At 40.9% G+C, this 20,509-nt stretch overlaps 1 protein-coding gene across 21 annotated transcripts in view; it reads left to right on the top strand.

The window, feature by feature from the left end:
- The window catches only part of LOC129721410 (disco-interacting protein 2), a 178,543-nt gene extending 168,180 nt beyond the window's left edge, over nt 1-10,363 (top strand). For 19 of the 21 annotated variants that reach the window (XM_055673940.1, XM_055673942.1, XM_055673943.1 and 16 more), the window contains 11 exons: nt 497-1,452; nt 1,512-1,648; nt 1,708-2,266; nt 5,656-5,837; nt 6,444-6,909; nt 6,969-7,059; nt 7,117-7,279; nt 7,352-7,849; nt 7,909-8,145; nt 8,210-8,558; nt 8,617-10,363. In XM_055673940.1, coding sequence (XP_055529915.1) covers nt 497-1,452; nt 1,512-1,648; nt 1,708-2,266; nt 5,656-5,837; nt 6,444-6,909; nt 6,969-7,059; nt 7,117-7,279; nt 7,352-7,849; nt 7,909-8,145; nt 8,210-8,558; nt 8,617-8,720 — 3,742 coding nt within the window. In that variant the 3' untranslated portion in view covers nt 8,721-10,363. The remainder of the gene's footprint in view (nt 1-496; nt 1,453-1,511; nt 1,649-1,707; nt 2,267-5,655; nt 5,838-6,443; nt 6,910-6,968; nt 7,060-7,116; nt 7,280-7,351; nt 7,850-7,908; nt 8,146-8,209; nt 8,559-8,616) is intronic. The other 2 variants (XM_055673935.1, XM_055673929.1) reach the window with 1 other exon arrangement.
- Nucleotides 10,364-20,509: the final 10,146 nt, after the last annotated feature.

Here is a 20,509-nt window from a genome sequence, read left to right as displayed (position 1 = left end):
ACAAACGTCTATTATTACCACGTTGCTTTAGAATTATAAAGTGTTTTAAAACGTCAGCCACGTTTGTTTTTTATGTAACTTGGCGTCTACTTTACTTTTCTATCCAACGGGGTATGTAGCTGACATTCTACGTTGTTAAAACATGCAATGTGTTTTCTAGTGCCTTTCGAATAACAAATAAGCCCGTGTAGAATCGGTTAGTAGTAGCTCCAAAACTTTCAATTCCTTAAAAATTTTGAACATGTGCTGGCTGTTATCCAAAACTGCATTTTTCGTTCTCATATTATTAGGTATTGTATGGCTATTATTTCTTCTACAAAATTTGCCAAAACCAATGAAAGTTATAAAGCACTGCAAATATTACTTCTAAATCTAGAGTGCTATCTAAAATGTAAACGATTTACTCATAGAAACAAGTGTATAACATTAAAATAATTTTGAGCTAATTTTAAGAAAGGTATTTCCCAATAATCCATAAATGTTTTCTTATTCGTAGCTTCCTAACTGCTTGGTACGGTTGCATGTTTCGTGGACTGGTCCCATTGCCAATTGAGTTGCCACTGTCCAGCTCGGACTCTCCGCCGCAACAGGTAGGCTTTCTACTGAGCTCATGTGGAGTGCAGGTTGCCCTAACCTCGGAAGCTTGTCTGAAGGGTCTGCCAAAATCATCCACTGGCGAAGTGGCCAAACTTAAAGGGTGGCCACGGTTGCATTGGTTTGTCACCGAACACCTTCCGAAGGTTCCGAAGGATTTCAATACCAATAACAATCGCATAAGCGAGGACTCCATAGCTTATATCGAATACACTACTGATAAGGAAGGTAGTGTCATGGGTGTAACTGTCACTCGACAATCTATGATCAATCACTGTCGAGCGCTAACTATGGCTTGTCACTATACTGAAGGGGAAACGAATGTTTGTGTTTTGGACTTCAAAAGAGAGGTTGGCCTGTGGCACAGCATTCTAACCTCGGTGCTCAACGGAATGCACGTCCTGTTTATCCCATATGCGTTGATGAAACTAAAGCCTTCATCTTGGATGCAATTAATCACAAAATATCGTGCTTCTTGTTGTTTGGTAAAGAGCCGTGATCTTCACTGGGGTCTGCTTGCAACCAAGGATCACAAAGAAATTTCACTTTCATCACTGCGTATGCTATTAGTAGCAGATGGTGCCAACCCATGGTCCCTTTCGAGCTGTGATCAATTTCTTAGTGTATTCCAATCGAAGGGCTTACGTCCGGATGCTATTTGTCCATGTGCAAGCAGTTCGGAGGTATTTACTGTATCACTCCGACGACCAGGGCGATCCGCTGGAGGTTACAATCAATCAGCTAGCGGACGTGGTGTGCTATCAATGGCTGCTCTTTCACATGGTGTTGTACGGGTCGATAGTGAGGATTCACTTACTTCACTTACCCTACAGGACTGCGGTCAGGTTATGCCCAGTGGTAAATTTTATTCTACCTATTTTTTACTGCAAATACTAACAAATATTACACAATTTCAGCTACAATGGTTGTAGTTAATGCGGAAGGATCACCGGTGCTATGCAAAACGGATCAAGTTGGTGAAATTTGTGTTACATCTGGATCGACAGGCACTAGCTACTTTGGACTGGATGGTATGACAAATTCTACCTTCAAGGTTAGTTAAAAAACTAATTCATTATGAGTTACTATTGTCAATCGAATTTACGCTCATAGGTGCAACCGCTGACCGAGCCATCGCCGGTCAAAGAAGGAGAAATTCAAACGATAGGCAAACCAATAAGTGACGAATCGTACGTTCGAAGTGGTTTGTTAGGATTCCTAGGTCCGGGAGGTTTGGTATTTGTGTGCGGTTCCAGGGATGGGTTGATGACTGTAACTGGTCGCAAACACAATGCAGATGACATAATTGCAACTGTATTAGCCGTCGAACCTGTGCGATTCATCTATCGAGGTCGTATTGCTGTGTTTAGCATAAAAGTACTACGAGATGAACGAGTTTGTGTAATTGCCGAACAACGTCCGGACTGTTCCGAAGAGGAATCCTTCCAGTGGATGTCCCGCGTATTACAAGCAGTAGACTCTATACATCAAGTCGGCATTTACTGTTTAGCGCTAGTTCCTCCAAATCACCTACCAAAAACGCCGTTGGGAGGAATTCATTTAACTGAAGCTCGACGGCGGTTCCTTGAGGGCTCATTGCATCCGGCCAATGTACTTATGTGTCCTCATACGTGCGTTACAAATCTGCCTAAGCCGAGAGAACTCCACCACGGTATGTAGGCACTGCCGCTCACTATCCTTTCGCACCATGTGTGTTTATCGTATATTTTATCGTGTTTTTGTTCGCCGAACCAACAGTTTTTATTGCCTTTTGTCTGTTGTTAGAGTAGAGCACATGTTGATTTATGTTGCTGTCTTATACAAAAACAAACATCTAGGTGCTGGGAAAAGGATCCTTTTCAAGATGTAACAGTCTTTCTTTCAAATAACAAAAATTATTATTTTAAATTATTTTTTCTTTGTCTGCATGTTGTGTTATTTTTTGCCCATGATACTCTTTTAAAGTCCAGATTCCAGTTTATGATTTACTCCGTTAAAGTGTGTAGAATATAGTTATCTCAAAGATATCATTCTTTCAACAATTTTGGTTTTGAAGTAGAATACTTCTCTCAGGAAGTTCGGCTATATAGGGATGTGAAATGGAAATCTAAAACTGAAAAAAGTAAAAATTATGTCCAATTTCAAATGCTAATAAATCGGTTAGTATTCGATGGATTTCCTTCGTTCTTGCAGCAATAGATTGGAAAATCTTCTAAGATTCTTTTCAAAAGAAGATAATTGTAATTTTTTCCATTCACACTATTATACTATTGAAAATAGTCAAGCCTTGTCAAAACGAAAAATTCGACCTCTGATTGGTCGTTATATGCTTGCTTCCCAAGCACGGTCGACAGGATCAAACATACTATTTGGCCTATATAAGAGCCTGTTTCAGCCGGAGCCGCTCATAATAGTTCTAGACAGCGACAACAGCAGTCGTCCTTCCTTAGCAGCAGCACTAGCCCTGTGGTTGGTCACCACGTCTCAGGAGCAGCGCGGTTTTTCTCTGCGTGTATCGCCAGACAGCCATTATTCTTCCCGTGTTGGGGCAGCATGAAGATTGCCATCAGGAAATCCAATTTTGGAAATCAAAATGCCTTTTTCAAGGCGAATAAACAAGTCATTGAAAGTTAATAATTTTTGTCAACGCAAGCAAGCATTCTATGTTGCATCCTAGCAATTTAAATCTGTCGCACCCGTCGAATTTACTAAATGTAAAATAGCTTCCACAGTGCATGTTGTCCGTGTATCTTAATTCCCCCAATGTTACGGCAGCTCAAAAGTTGTAATCAGCAACCGATTTTGAACCGCAGAATGCTGTTTTCTAGGCAAATAAACAAATAATTGAAGGTTAGTAATTTTCTGGCATCAACACAAGCAGACATTCTGTGCGGAATGCAATCAAATTCTGTTGTAGTTGTCCAATTTTTACTTTTACTTTCTTTAGTAAACCCTCCACTGTAGGGGCAGCGCAAAGGCTGCGATCATCATGACCAACTTTGAATAACAAACGGTTCACGTTTATTCACTAAAAATTCATCCAATTCAAAACAGGATATTTGTCTAAGTACAATAATTTGCACAAAAAGACATTAAAAATTTTACCGCATTATCAGACGCGTTTCTCCAGTCATGCCTCGTGAACGTGAAGGTTCCCTATCACAGACATAGATTTCGTGCTCCAGCACGTTACAACACGTGGAAATTGTCTTTTGAAGCAGAATACTTCTCTCAGGAAGTTCGGCTACATAGGGATGTGAAATGAAAATCTAAAACTGAAAAAAGTGAGAAATATGTCCAATTTCAAATGCTAATAAATCGGTTAGTATTCGATGGATTTCCATCGTTTTTGCAGCAATCGATTAGAAAATCTCCTAAGATTCCTTCCAGATACATTTAATTGCAATTTTATCATTCGAACTATTGTACTATTGAAAATCCTTAAGCCTTGTCAAAACACAAAATTCGACCTCTGATTGGTCGTTATACGATTGCTTTCCCAAGCACGGTCGGCAGAGTTATGGACCTAGTAAATTGGGAATGCATCATTTGGCCTATATAAGAACTTCGTCAGATAATAAACAGACATTTCATCGGATATTAAATTGAACAACAGAAATTTGAATGAATATTTGAAGAGTTAATATTTTCTCGTTTTGCGCTATAATCCAAAGTTAATTATCTTCATCTACATGCATGCTCTGACCATTATTACGTGTTACGTGCGTCGCTTAGTGTTTGTCTACGGTTATGCAGAACGCAAATAACGGCGCGATGCGATTCGGCAAGACGAAATGTGTTGAAATGTATAGGTCTACTTCGCCTTAAAAAGAGCTGTACATTTCACCACGGTAAAGCGAATCGCATCGCGCCGTCATTCGCGTTCTGCATAACCGTAGCCTTTGTTCCGTTCCCGTTTGATGATGTCGTATTAAATGTGCATATTACAATTCGGCAGCACTTCAACTTCTCATTTGCACAAAATTTAAAAATATTCAATGAACTTCATTCAAAATATCAAACAAAACGAAATTACAATACTGCCAATGAACGGTCAACGTTTATTTACTGAAAAAAAATGACTGACACGCAAGCAGCCGAGTTATCTTTCTTGTAAAAGTATTCTACTTCAACCTTGCGGTCGTGGCTTTGCATACAACCTTCCTGTGATTTTTTTTTAAATTTCATAACAAATCAAATATATTGGTTTGTGTCGTCTTTTCCCACATTTAACCTTTTTACTGAGTTTATGCGTGAAATCAAATAGTGGAACAAAAACACATAGACATTTGTCGACTTTGTCAAAATCTCAGTGCAAAATCTAATTTTTAATCTAATTAAAGATAATTTCGGAGTTATTTTATTAAACCCCATCATCCACTACATCTTTCAAAAAGGGTCCTTCTGTAAAAATGCAATTACTCAGTGTATTTTGGCTGAATTTCATTATATTAAGTTTAATATGCACTTTACTAACTGTACTGAATTATTGGCTGTACTAATAACAAATCGATTTGTTTTCATGATTTTCGTAAACTTTCGTTTCCTCAAAATTAATATCATTATTTTTCTCTCTTGATTTTCTTTTAAATGCTGCTCTGCTCCTCACAAATACTAAAAATCAAAATCTGCAAAATCGACTCGTGTGTTTTGATGCAATAACGTAAAATATGTCGTTATAAAATGGTTTCACCGTCGTCATGAATGTCATCTTTACCATCGAATTGGCTGATTCAAATCATCATCATCCCCAAACCATCGATGCCTACGACTAACAATATTATTTGGTTGTGGTTATCCCTTGTTTTTCCATACCTAATAATCTCTAAATGTTCATCGCTTGATGAATATTAAAATCACCTTCATTTACACCGTACACTTAAATGAACTTCTAAACACGTCATTAAATTGAATGCAACACAAACCCATCATTTCAAAATTTATGCTTCACTCATCCGTACACATTCAAAATCCGCCTCCAATTTAAAATATAACCACCTTCTAACCACCATCATCACCAACGTCGTCAATCCGCATACCGAACCGAAAAACTAAATTCAGGTTCTATCCAACAACTTCAAATTTCCGGAACCACACCATCGTCATCGACTTCGATCAATACTACCGGAACAGATGCCTCTGTCGGCCCAGCTTCTGTGATGGTCGGCAATCTGGTACAAGGCAACCGGTTGGCTTCAGCCCAAGGACGCGATATCGGCCTGGCAGACGACAACGAGCGAAAGGTTAGTTTCAATCGACTTGACACGCAACCATATATTTACTGATTATCTTGTTCAGTACCCCATCACCATATTATTTAATGATTTATGAAAAACATCACTTCCCTCTTTGTCATAAACAAATGCTCGACTTCAGGCACGGTTGTTGCTTTGCTTTTGTTTCAAAATTTTGTTAGTTCTTTTGGATTTATTTATTTCTTCAAAGGATGTTCTTTTCTATTTCATCTTGTCTATATTTTGTCAATAATTGTCAACATTTCAAGAACCACAAGGAAAAGAAGGTTCGATGAAAACGACTTTCCACAGAACGATATTTCATTTGTCGATAGAAAATTAGAAAAGAAAGAAAAAAAAAGTAAAGTTAGAAAATAGTCCTGGAACGACATGCAAAAGGTGTTTTTAAATCGATCATTCATATTAATACAAGGATTTTATGACCTTTGATTAGTATCTTTCTGATTGAATATTTATAATAGATGTGAGGTTATATCTGTGAGCATCTAAAACATCATGTAGTAATAAAAATATCGTTCTTGCAGGGCTACATCAGGGCATGAATGAAGTGAGACCAGCGGGAGCCATTTCTTAAACATTTGTTTTCCTTTACAGCATCAGCTGATAACCGGAGTGCTCCGATGGCGTGCTAATTCGTCCCCGGACCATGTGCTATACACTCTGCTTAATTCGAAGGGTACTGTTGCCAAAACGCTGACCTGCTCTGAACTTCACAAACGAGCGGAAAAAATTGCTGCCTTGCTTCAGGAGCGTGGCAAAGTAAATCCCGGAGATCATGTGGCTCTAATTTTCCCTCCGGGACTGGATTTGATTTGTGCATTCTACGGCTGTCTGTATCTTGGTGCCGTTCCAGTTACAATACGGCCTCCCCATCCTCAAAACCTCATCACAACCCTGCCCACCGTACGAATGATAGTTGATGTGTCAAAAAGTGGAATCATCCTATCTATTCAGAGTATTATCAAATTGCTCAAATCCCGCGAAGCGGCCACTTCAATCGACCCGAAAAGTTGGCCGGTAATTTTAGACATCGAAGACAATCCGAAGAGGAAATTAGCTGGTAAGTGAATTAGTTGCATTCTATAAGATTCCCAATTTCCATGAATATTCTTCTTCCAGCCATTGCCAATAGTACACTGGATTCTACAGCATATCTAGACTTCAGTGTTTCCACCTGTGGACGATTAAGTGGAGTTATTATTACACACCGGTAAATTTTGATCCAATAACATTTACTAGACGCCTTACAGAACACCGCTCTTTTCAGATCTCTTTCAAGTTTGTGTGCCAGCTTGAAATTAGCCTGTGAATTGTATCCTAGTCGCCATGTGGCTCTTTGCCTAGATCCATACTGTGGTTTAGGTTTCTCCATGTGGACATTGATTAGCGTTTACAGTGGCCATCATTCGATACTAATAGCGCCGTATGAAGTGAGTAATGAGTTTAGTTACATAGCACATATGCATGTGCAATGCTGATGAAATATTGCATTGGTTTTATAGGTCGAAGCTAACCCTAGCTTGTGGTTGAGTACACTATCTCAATATCGTGTCCGCGACACATTCTGCTCGTATGGTGTTATTGAGTTGTGCACAAAAGCTTTAAGTAATTCCATTCAGATGCTTAAACAACGGAACGTTAACCTTGGTTGTGTACGGACTTGCGTGGTAGTTGCGGAGGAACGGCCGCGCGTACAGTTGACGCAGCAATTCTGCAAATTGTTCCAAGCTTTGGGACTTAACACACGCTGTGTTTCAACGTCCTTTGGATGTCGGGTAAATCCTGCTATCTGTGTACAAGGTGCCAGCTCTGCAGAAAGTGCGCAGGTGTATGTAGATCTGCGTGCTCTACGTAACAATCGGGTAGCTCTCGTAGAACGGGGTGCTCCAAACTCGTTGTGCCTGGTTGAATCAGGTAAATTGTTGCCCGGAGTAAGAGTTATAATTGCTAACCCGGACAGTAAGGGTCAATGTGGTGATTCGCATTTGGGAGAAATCTGGGTAACGATTTTCGTGATATCAAATTTTCTATCAAATACAAAATTAAATCTTTCGCACAGGTCCAATCACCGCATAATTCGAACGGCTACTTTACAATCTACGGAGACGAGACCGACTACAATGACCATTTCAATGCAAAATTGGTAACAGGCTGCAGTATCAGCGAAAGTTGGGCACGAACAGGTTACTTGGGATTCCTCCGGCGTACCGAGTGCTCACAGGCTGGTTCAATATTAGACGAAACGACTCCTAGCATTGCAAGTCGAGATTCTGATAACGAATCAATTCATTCACAGGTTAGTAAGCTTAAAAAGTTTTTACTTACTTCGGGTAATATTATTGTATCTATTTAAACTGCAGGGTCATAACACATTAAATTCGACGACAAGTTCCAATGCGGGAACAACGACTATTGGGGTAAGCGGTAACGAGCAGGAGTTACATGACGCAGTATATATAGTTGGTGCGCTAGATGAAGTCATCACGCTCCGGGGCATGTACTATCATCCAATTGACATTGAAAACTCAGTACTGCGCTGTCATAAAAAGATTGCAGAATGCGCGGTTTTTACATGGACGAATTTGCTTGTTGTTGTTGTGGAATTGGATGGAAATGAATCTGAAGCACTTGATTTAGTGCCACTGGTAACCAACACTGTATTGGAAGAACACCAACTGATTGTTGGAGTTGTTGTAGTAGTTGATCCTGGTAAGTGTTTTACATTCAAATAAGTGATTCATTTCATCACTCATTGTTTCTATCACAGGTGTTGTACCCATCAACAGCCGGGGTGAGAAGCAGAGAATGCACCTAAGAGACGGTTTCCTCGCCGATCAGCTTGACCCCATCTATGTTGCCTACAATATGTAAAGTGCGACAACCGACGGTTGAAGGGTTGGCATGATCTGTGCCTCTAATTTGTTACAATTTTTAGATGGCGCTTTCATTGGGTTCTGAAAGCGCCAGTGATATTACTGAAAAGTTACGAACAAAATACTAGCGGTTGTAAGAAAACCTAACGCACATCACATGCACACATCCAGTCGCACGTGGCAATATTTGTCGCTACAAGCAAAAAGTGCAGATTAAATGCGAGGTGTCATCGTTTCCACGAAGTTCAACGTACACATCCCAACTTCTTGCTGTAAATATTTTGTAGGACTTCGAGACAGAGGAAATGTTTGATTTATTGGAAAGCATAAACATGTGAATGCCGCCGAATTCGTGGGAATCCTCGGAATTATTGATAATTTTTTACAATTTAATGGCTGTTTTCGAGGTCGATATTGGACCTACTTAGCATATTAGCAGTAAAATAGTCTCCACAATATAGCAACGTTAGTATGCTATAGCAATTAAACATTTGATTCTCTTGCACAAATTTATGGTTTATTAAGTTCAGTCAACAATTGATTCCAGTATTCATTTTTACTTTTCCGTTTTGTAAAATACATTTCCTTTACGCCAGATTTTAGCAATCATACGCGTTGTAGATTTTAACATCATTATCTAGTCTTTTCATTTTGTTTTGTATTTTTAACTGCATATGGTTCTACCTACTTGTTCAAATACAGTGAGTTTTAAACTGTAAACTGATTTTAGTTGTGATTATTGCTTTTATTTGTACATTATAACATTTTTAAACAAAACTTTGTTGGATCTCTGTTCCTTACTACCTAATTGTTTTCTGGAGTCCCATATCATTCTTATCATTCCCCAAAATTCTTCCACTCAGTTTAGCATTCTCCTAAATTCATCTAAATGATTACTCAATTCTCCAATGTAATTTAAACTACACTTACAGTGAAATAAAACGAATCATTAATCAAACTTTGATTCAATTTAACGAAGCACATTGAAACTTTCATCTGATTAGCCTATTGGAGAAACTCTTTTGTATACATTAAAGGAGGACAAACAGTGACACATCGCGAATGATAATTATAAGGTGACTATAAGCTTAAACCTACTCTGTTACTGGAGAATACGAATGGTATATATAGGATCAAGCACGTGAAAAAAAGTTAATGGAAAGGAATTAGACAATTAGTTAAATATAACTTTCATAATATTACGCGTTCGTCTCTTTAAGCTCCTATATATACAGAACTTAGCAAAGCAAAAAAAAACAGTACATATACAAAACAACACACTCAATCAACACATACATTTGATCCGCATAGAACGCCAACGAACCGGGAAGATTGAACTTGTTAGAATTAGTTTACCTATTAATACATTCAGCAAAAAAAAAGACCGTTGACCCATGCCGAACACCGCTTCAAGGTGAAGATCGACTGTGTAAGGACGTAAACATAAAGAGCGGCTTTGCAACAATAAATAACGGCATTAAATTTTCGGACGATTATTACATGTAACACAAACAAACAACGCTCACTAATTCCTTTGTATTTCTATTAGCGAGAAGCGCATAAGCGAAGAAGTTTGAAGCAAAATATTTAATTTAGAAAATAAATGTATTTAGAAAAAGATAAGACATCCGATATATCATACTAATTGTTTTTTTTAAGCTGCGGTATCTTAAAACGTTGAGTTTATATTCCTGTGCATGAGTGTACGTCGTCGCAACGGGTATCCAACAGACCTTTGTCAAGATTACTGTTTCCTGAAGCCGCCACCGATGATGGTGATAACTTGACTCGACCATGCAGTTATTGTCGAGTCAAGAAAAATTGTAGTGACGTTAATGACTCTACTAATATTTGTTTGGTTTTTGCATGTGAAAAAAGGAAGGAAATATTTTTGCTTTTGTCATCACCCATTTTTTGAAAATTACATACTGGAGCTCGCATAGGTGCGATCAGTCTCTAAAATCTTGCGCCATCGTCAATTAGGGAAGTCGCCTGATATTAGACTAAGTCACGAACCGACAGGCAGTCGAGTTACTCGACTCAAATTAACACGACTCGAATACTTTTTTGCCAAAATTAATCAGTCGAATAAAGTGATTCGAAGTTTCAGCTATCCTGCAGCAGACAGTTGTGAAAAGACCTTTTTCCATGGAGTAATCTTGGTACCATTTGTTTGAATCCAGATCGGTTCGCATTTTAAATCGGTATAGTGCATTTTTCAAAAATAATCCGTTTTCGTAAATTGGTGCTTCATCGGAAAGACCTAGTTTGGCCAATTCGTCCGCTACTTCGTTTCCATGTGGCTTGGAACCCACTGAAAGGCGACTTTGTAGCGATGAGCTAGCTGAAGAATTTCGACCAGCATTGTTGGCCCCGTTTTATCATTTTTTGTGTCTTCCAACATCATACACGCCGATTTTGAATCTGTGTACACAACGCAATCGTGTATCTCCAACTGTTGAACGAAATCTAGAGCTTTCCGGATTGCCGTTAGTTACATTGATGTGATGCTCGTTTCTTGCTCTAATCTGTAATAGTATATTTTTCTACAACATTCCAGCTAAATTCCTAAGACACATCTTGTTCCTTCTTTGGAGGCGTCAGTAAATATGCTTTTACGATTGCGGAATTGGTTATTCATTGTGAAAAGAACCAGCTGTTTCAGTTTGAAGGGGTTGTTTTCTTTTTTTGCCGTGTTCAATGCTTAAAGGGGTAAATTTCTACTGTTACTTAGTGAAATTTAATGTATGGTATAATGCCATCGAATATATTTTTGTTTTTCAAGTAATTTTCTCCTGGTAACTGAACTTGGATAATTCTAAATCATTTGAAGTTTCTAATTCTTTAAGTTGAGTGGCTGTTCTGTCTACTAATAGATCTACGCACTAAATTTTCATTGCTGGAAACCAGCAAAATTTTGCTGATATTCTACATGCTGAAAAATCAGCTATGAAATCAGCAAACTTTCTCGCTGAAACGATCAGCAATTCGAAACGTCAAATTTTTGACACCATTTTGCTGAAAATCAGTTGTTTGAATAGAATTGCTGCCTGTTAAGCATTTGACATCAATTTGCTGATGTATCTCCGGGATTGCGGATTTGCGGGTTCAAGTTCCGTCGGGATGCGGTATATTTTTCCAATTCTGTATCATATTTCCAGTTCGCTTATTTTTCGCTTTCCCTACTGCACACATTGTCTGCTAAATGAACTTAAATGTTAACGATAAAAACTGTTGCTAGAAATAGTTATTTATTTAGAATAATAAGTTAAACTTTTGCGTGTAGTTATAGCAACTATTTGGCTGGGAAATAATATAGGTAGGTATGATAGCATGGCAGGTATAATCGATTAAATAGTTAATTTTACCACAAAAACAGCGCGTTGGATTTGTATCATGCTCTTAGCGATAATTTATAACAACAGAAAAAAATCCTCAAGAATAAGTAGTACATATTGTCGTCTTCAATGCGTAAAAAAGTAGATTTTTTAAAAAGGTACTTTTTAAGATATTTTAGATTTTGTGACAATTTGGAATGTTTGGCCCAGAAAAAAAATATTTTTACGGTGTATATATTTTTTTTAGAATCGCAATTTATTACCTACAACTTTACTGAAGACACCATTCAAACCACCATCAAACAACTCGTTTTTCTGATACAAAATATTTTATTCATCAGTCACATTTTTGGATAGGCCCTTCTGAAACAGCAGTCGTGAGTCTACATGAAGAACTGATTCGCGTTGACGGCGTTGCTGATATTTGTTTGGTTTTTGCATGTAACAAAGAAGGAGAGAAATATTTTTGCTTTTGTCATCACGCACATTTTGACAATTACATATGAGTGTTCACGTAAGTGCGAACAGCCTTCAAAATCTCTTTCAATGCGAATAACCCGAATAGTGTAGAAGGTGTAGAATGACCTCTTGTCAAAAAGTTATTTACAAAACCAATGCAGCATTTTTCGAGTAGGAACGAGACAAATGCAGGGCTGCTCAGGTACACTGCCTTTAAAAACAACTCAAACAGTGATTTTATTCAGAGTGTGGTACTATTCGATTAGTTTATTTTGTACCAACTTTATTGGAAATTTTTTTCTTGAGTGTTACGTATGTCTTATGCTATGTGCTTATGTATGCCAACTGTCATTCTAGCGATTTAGAGCGAATTTTTATTCTTCATTAAATAATCGAAGGATAATGATATAAAGTATTAAAATATCACGTTTTTCTCAAGAAATTACACTCTTTTAGATGATATATAAAAATCCTAATTCCGTGAATAGCTAAACAATCCAATTAGATTGTAATTTTAAACAATCCAATTGGAGTGTAATTTTCTGAGCAAAACGTGATTTTTTAAAACTTTATATCATCGTCCTTCGATTTTTTCTTACCTTACCAGTCAGCTCCTGGCTCGTCTCCATTCAATTCGGTCCATGGATGCAGCTCGCCAGCCATGTCGTCTTCGACTTGATCGAGCCACCTTGCTCGCTGCGCGCCCCGTTGCCTTGTTCAGTCGGGTTTTTATCAAGAACCATTTTCACCGGATTGTCCGACATCCTGACGACATGCCCAGCCCACCGCAGTCTCCCGATTTTCGTCGTTTGAACGATGAGTGGTTCTCCCAGCAGCTGATGCAACACGTGGTTCATGCGCCTCCGCCATGATCCATCTTCCATCTGCATTCCACCACAGATGGTACGCAACACCTTCCGTTCGGAAACCCCAAGGGCGCGTTGGTCCTCCACGAGCATTGCCCAGGTTTCGTGGCCGTTGAGGACTACCGGTCTGATCAGTGTTTTGTAGATGGTTAACTTCGTGCGGCGGCGGATTTTATTCGAGCGGAGCGTCCTCCGAAGTCCAAAGTAGCCACGATTTCCTGCCATAAGGCATCGACAAATTTCTCTGCTGGTATCGTTGTCAGCAGTCACCAGTGAGCCTAGGTACACGAACTTGTCTACCACCTCGATTTCATCACCCCTAATATCTCTCATGTGCTTGGTCTTCGATGCGTTTAAGACCAGTCCAATTCGTCCGGCTTCAGTCTTCAGTCTGATGTACGTCTCCGTCATCTTCTCAAGGGTTCGTGCTTCAATATCATTGTCATCGGCGAAGCCAAAGAGCTGAACAGACCTAAAAATTGTGCCCTTTGTGTCGATACCAGCCATACGTATCACACCTTCCAAAGCGATGTTGAATAGCAAGCACGATAATCCATCACCTTGTAGTACCCTCTTCGAGATTCGAAGGGACTCGAGAGTGTCCCCGAAATTCGAACTACGCACATCACCCGATCCATCGTCGACTTGACCAACCGTGTCAGTTTATCCGGAAAACCGTAATCGTGCATAGTCTACCATAGCTGATCTCGAACGATTGTGTCGTATGCCGATTTGAAGACGATAAACAATTGATGTGTGGGCACGTTATACTCACGACACTTCTGTAGGACCTGTCGTATCGCGAATATTTGGTAAGTGGTGGCGCGGGCACCCATAAATCCCGCTTGGTATTGCCCCATGAATTCCCTCGCAAACGGTGATAGTCGATGACACAGAATTTGAAAGAGTACCTTGTAGGCGGTGTTCAGCCACGTGATTGGGCGGTAGTTGCAACAATCCAACTTGTTGTATTTTTTGTAGATGGGGCACACTGTACCCTCCATTCACTCCTCCGGTACTACCTCCTCCTCCCAAATCTTGGCAATAACCCAGTGTAGTGCCTTAGCCAGTGATTCACCACCGTGTTTTAACAGCTCGTTGGGGAGTTGATCAGCTCCAGCGGCTTTATTGTTTTTCATCCGGCCGATCTTCTCTCTAACCTCTTGGAGGTTAGGGCTGGAATTCTGTCGTCATATGCGCATACACCGAAATCTATAGTATACTACCACTCCGTCGTCGTCCTCTGTTACATCGCCATTAAGGTGCTCATCGTAGTACTGCTTCCACCTGTCAATCACCTCACACTTGTTCGTGAGAAGATTGCCGTCCAGGTCCCTGCACATGTCGGAGGGTGGCACATAGTGCTGGGACTATCCGGATTAAAATATCCGGGTATCCGACCTTGGATATCCGACAAATATCCATAATCCGGATCAACCGGATATCCGGATATTATCCGACAGGATATCCGGATTTTCGGATAGTCGGATATCCGGATAGTGTATCCGAACATAGTTTAATGAGAATTATGTAAATAATTACTTACGTGGGGATGGGGGATTGTGGAAAAAGCCATTTTTCGCGTTACATTTCATTCGAGTGGGCCTAAAAGATAGAGAAAAAAATCCGGATATCCGGATAGTATATCCGGATATCCGACTATTCGATTATCCGCATTCGAATAATATTCGTTTACACATCCGTGATCCGAGCTTCGGGTAACCGGATCACGAATATATCCGGTTAAAAGTCCCAGTACTAGTGGTACATAGCCTGGTCGGAGCAGAATCGGGTTTTCGGCTGTATTCTAGTCAAGCACCACACAGAACTTAAATTAAATCAACGATCACTAAGAACAGCATTTATTTGAGATCCGAACCGCGTCTCGATGGGAAAGAGACCGTATCTTTATTTCTAGCCGCTGTGTACCCTACGTTGTGAGATATTTTATTAATTTATAGCGTGAGAGCAAACTTAGCAGTGCTATAATTGCATTTCAATGACAGCCTCCTCAAATTGAAGCAACGCTTTTTATTAGAAACTGCCTTTGTGGGAACTGTTCAGCTTCTCGTAGAACTTTCGTGTGTCTTTCGCTCGGTACAGTTCCTCCATCGCCTCGCGATCTCAATCTTCCTCCTGGCGCTTCTCCTTCCGTAAGACCGAGTTTTGCCTGTTCCGAGGGCGTCGGTAGTGCACCACGTTCGCCCTCGTTTGGTGTTGCAGCATTCTCGCTCGTGCTGCATTCATCTCTTCCACTAACTGTTTGCACTCGTCATCAAACCAGTCGTTTCTCCTGTTCGGAGCCATAGTACCAAGCGCCGCTACAGCAGTACTACCTATAGCTGATCGAATGTCCCTCCAACCATCTTCAAGAGTAGCTGCGCCATCTGCTCTTCCGTTGGTAATGCTGTTTCCAGCTGCAGCGCGTACTCCCGTGCAACCTCGGCGTCCCGTAGTTGCCCGATGTTTGGCCGCGGTGGGCGACTTTGACGCGTGTTTCGCACCGTCGAAAGTTTTGAGCGCATGCATACTGCAACAAGTTAATGGTCCGAATCAATATTCGCACTGCGGTAGGTGCGAACGTTGATGACGTCTGAGAAGAATTTACCATCGATTAGAACGTGGTCGATTTGGTTCTCCATTTGTAAGTCAGGTGATCTCCAGGTGGCTTTGTGGATGTCTTGCGGGGGAAGAAGGTACTTCTGACTACCATACCGCGAGAGGCTGCAAAGTTCACACATCGTTGGCCGTTATCATTTGATGCAGCGTGTGGGCCATTCGGCCCAATCTCCTGTCTGTACATTGCCTCCCGTCCTATCTGAGCGTTCATATCACCGATGACGATCTTAACGTCCCGTTGCGGACAGCTATCATACACCTGCTCCAGCTGCGCATAGAACACTTCTTTCTCATCGTCGGCTCTTGCTTCATGTGGGCAGTACACGTTGCTGATGCTGTAGTTGAAGAACCGGCCATTGATTTTCATGTGGGCAGTACACGTTGATGATGCTGTAGTTGAAGAACCGGCCATTGATTCTCAACTTACACATCCTCGCACTGATCGACTGCCACCCGATCACGCGTTGGCGCATCCTACCCAGTACTATAAAGCCCGTCCCTAGCTCGTTGGTAGTGCCACCGCTCTGATAAAAGGTAGCCTCTCGATGTCCGCATCTTCCATACCTTCTGTCCCGACCAGCAAAGTTCCTGCAGTGCTACGATATCGAAGTTGCGTGGATTGAGTTCATCTTATATGATCCTGTCGCAGCCGTGAAAGCCCAACGATCTGCAGTTCCATGTGCTGAGTTTCCAATCGTAGTCCTTATTTCGTCACTTAGGTTTGTGCCGATTGTTCCGATCCGTATTAGCTTCTTCGATATTTGCAACGTTTGGTGTTTTGCGGGGCGGCTTGTTGGGCCTTCCCCAACCCCCTGTCTCGCCGGAGGATCATCGTGTCAGCTCTGTTTAGAGTGGAAATCAGACGCTGTTTTGAGCCGCACCATCTTGGTAAACAGACGCTCAGATTGGCGAAGCATTTCCTCTACATGAGTAAATTAGAGTAACTCTTAAGCATATGAATAACTCAGATAAAAGTGAGTAAATCTGATTTTGCTGAGAAAACGTGAAAAATAAAGAGCAAATCTGAGTAACTCTCGTGTCTCTGAATATCCATCCTTAAACCACATACATAAGACTTACGTAACACTGGCGTTTTTTTTCTGGTAAACGTTGCCCCATAGTACTCCGTACCTCGTTCTGTCCAACTGCTCGATAAATAATGAACAAAATGAATTTTCTTTTTCTCGGCTTCATCGAGCCCCAAAGAAAATCTCATAAGGAACTGTCAAAAACTTATTTACAAAATCAATGCAGCATTTTTCGAATAGGAACGAGACAAATGCAGGGCAGCGCAGGTTCACTGCCTTCAAAAACAACTCAAACAGTGATTTTATTCAGAGTGTGGTACCATTCGAGTAGTTCATTTTGTACCAACTTTTTGTATGATTTCTTTCTGAGTGTTACGTATGTCTTATGTATGTTCTCAAACCTTTTTCCCACCGCGAATTTAAATATGGATGTTACTTGGTCTCACCGCTCATATATTTTTCTTGTTCTCAAGGTAATCGAAGATGTGAATCATCTGGATATTTCGGAGTAATATTGAGTAAATTAGAGTTACTCCCAAGCATAAGAGTAACTCATATAGCTGTCTTGCCCCTCGGCGTGAGATAAGAACTTGTGAGGACCGGAACTAAGTTTGACGCTCCTTCCAAGTTGTCAACTCACCATTTGAAGCCGATTTTTAAATGAAGAATAAAAAATTCACTCTAAATCGCTACAATGACAGTTGGTATATGGGCGAACTGTCATTGTAGCGATTTCGAGCAGTTTTAAATCGTGATTTAAAAAGCAAAGGACAACGATAGAAATTTTAAATCACGTTTTACTTAGAAAATGCAGCTCTTTCAGATGATATAAAAAAATGATATAGCTAAACCACAGACAAACAGACGTACGAGTTTTTTTTTGGTGGATTAAAATAACGGTCAATTCAAATGAGTTTCAGTTATGCGGAATATTTCCGCCATAGCGGTGGTGGTGCTGATGTGTCTTTTCCTTCGAACTCAGTTAACAGTATTCGAGCACCGTGCTGCAACAAACACCAGCAAAACTGAAAGAGTATATTTTGCGGAATATGTCCAGTAGATGTCGCACATGTTAGTCGGAACCACAATTTTCTTAGAATTTTGTATGCAGTGGTACGTCTGTTTGTCTGTGGCTAAAAAACCCAATTTTTCAGAAATTTGGTTGTTTAGCTATATCCAGGAAAATCTTGTGGCTGTCAAACTCCATACATTTTCCATCTATCATTCATTGATTCTGGTACCAGCGTTTCTGGTACCCACTTTTTGGTTGGTTTGCCCTAAAACAAGTGAAATAGAGTAAACGTCCCATTTTTTCGGTAGACTTATTCTCGAGTAAATGTCGTTTTAGATGGAAAAAACAAGAGCTCAACATTTGTTTTCAGTACAATGTGCACTTTCAATGAATAAGATAAGTTTTGTAAGCATTTGAAATGAAATATTACCGCCGTGATAAATATATGATTGGTAGGCAAAATGTTGACGTTTATAGGCCCCTGGCTATATCAGTTTTTTATGTCATCTAAAAGATCTGCATTTTCTAAGTAAAACGTGATTTAAAAAAAAACTTTCTATCGTTGTCCTTCGCTTTTTAAATCACGATTTAAAACTGCTCGAAATCGCTACAATGACAGTTCGCCCATATACCAACTGTCATTGTAGCGATTTAGAGTGAATTTTTATTCTTCATTTAAAAATCGTAAGATAGCGATATAAAGTTTTAAAAAATCACGTTTAGCTCAGAAAATTACACTCTTTTAGACATGGGCGCCACTACGGGGGGGGGGCTACAGCTCCCCCTAGCAAGTTTTAAGCCCCCCCTAGAATTTCCCAGAGAATAATTGTAGTCAATATAAATACATCCAATACTTCCTATCAGAGCATCAAAATCAACACAAATTGAGAAGTCATCATTCATTGGCTGAGAACTAGTACTGTACCCAGGATCGATTCTCAAACCTAGCTCTCTTACTTACCTTACTAATAAGACGAGTGCCGTGGTGGCTCGTGCTGTATCAAGGAGTTGTTGCCATGCTGCTCGGTTTTGGGCTGTGTTTCGCCAGTTCCTCAGACGTCTCATCACCCGCAAGTCTCTTTCGATCTGGTCGAGCCATCACGCACGCTGCGCCCCCTAGTCCACAGGATTGCTGAAGAGAAGTGATTTCACAGGATCATCGTCCGGCATCCTTACGACGCGACCGGCCCACCGCAACCTATTGACTTTCGCTAGGTGTGCAACGGGGTTCTCTCCAAGCAGCACGTGAGCTCATGGGTAATGCACTATCGCCATTATCCGTCGTCTGTCTGTACTCCACAATAGATAGGCCGCAGCACCTTCTGTTCGAAAACTCCAAGAGCGTTGAGGCCAGAAGCGTTGATGTATCGATTCCGTAGAGAACTACCGGTCGTATCAGCTACATCGTCAACTTTTTACTTCGTCGTACTAGACTCGATCGAAGTGGTCATGCCAACACCTCCACCACAATTCGTGCGTACGTTTGTATGTCTGAGAAAAAAGAGCCGTCGATGAGAACATGGTCAATTTGGTTTGTTGTACGTTGTTCAGGTAATCCCCAGGTGGTTTCGTGGATGTCTTTTTGGGGAAAGCAGGTTCTTCGGACTGCCAGTCTGCGGTAAGCTGCGAAGTTGACGCATCCCTGGCCGTTGTCGTTCGTGACGGTGTGCAGGCTGTGCGGGCTAATCACCGGCTTATATATGTTTTCCCTACCGACCTGAGCGTTCATGTCCCCAATGACGATCTTGATGTCTCTACGCGAGCAGCTATCGTAGAGTTTCCCCAGCTAAGCGTAGAACGTTTCTTTCTCTATATCGGGACGTTCTTCGAGAGGGCAGTAGGCATTGAGGATGATGTAGTTGTAGAACCGGCCTTTTATTCTCAACAAACACAACGTGTCACTGAGCGCCTGCCACTTGATCGCACGACTCTGCATCCTGCCCAGCACTATAAAACCGGTACCCAGCTCATTGTTTGTGCCGCCGCTCTGGTAAAATTGTGCCCTGCGGCCACAAATTCGCCGTACCTTCTCTCCTTTTCGGTAAAGCTTCTGGAGCGCAACGATGCCGAACTGGTGAAGTTCTAGCTGATTCAGCAGGATCCGGTCGGCATCCGAGGCGTTAAGCGATCTACTGTTACATGTACCGTGCTTCTAATCGTCTGCCTTATTTCGTCACTAAATCACTGCGGGTAATTCCGGTTTATTTTCAATTCTTGATTGTTCGTAGTATGTTTATTTTAGCATGCTGCTTTTTCTAGGGCTGCGATACCTAGTCTCGCGACGGGGCCGCCGTCTTGGGTGTAGAGGCGAGACACCGCATTTCATAGTTCACCGTCCACTTCGGATCAGTCGCTGTTCGAGCCGCCCCATCCTGGAAAACAGACGCTCAGACAAGCTGCTCTACAAAGAGAACAACTACTGCTTCCCTGTCAGCATACGACCAAGTTCCCACCGGTTCCCCAAT

This window comes from Wyeomyia smithii, chromosome 2 (genome assembly GCF_029784165.1).
Source record: "Wyeomyia smithii strain HCP4-BCI-WySm-NY-G18 chromosome 2, ASM2978416v1, whole genome shotgun sequence".
Taxonomy (NCBI): Eukaryota; Metazoa; Arthropoda; class Insecta; order Diptera; family Culicidae; genus Wyeomyia; species Wyeomyia smithii.
Note: the sequence above shows the minus strand (reverse complement) of the source record. Positions and strands in the feature narration are given on the sequence as shown.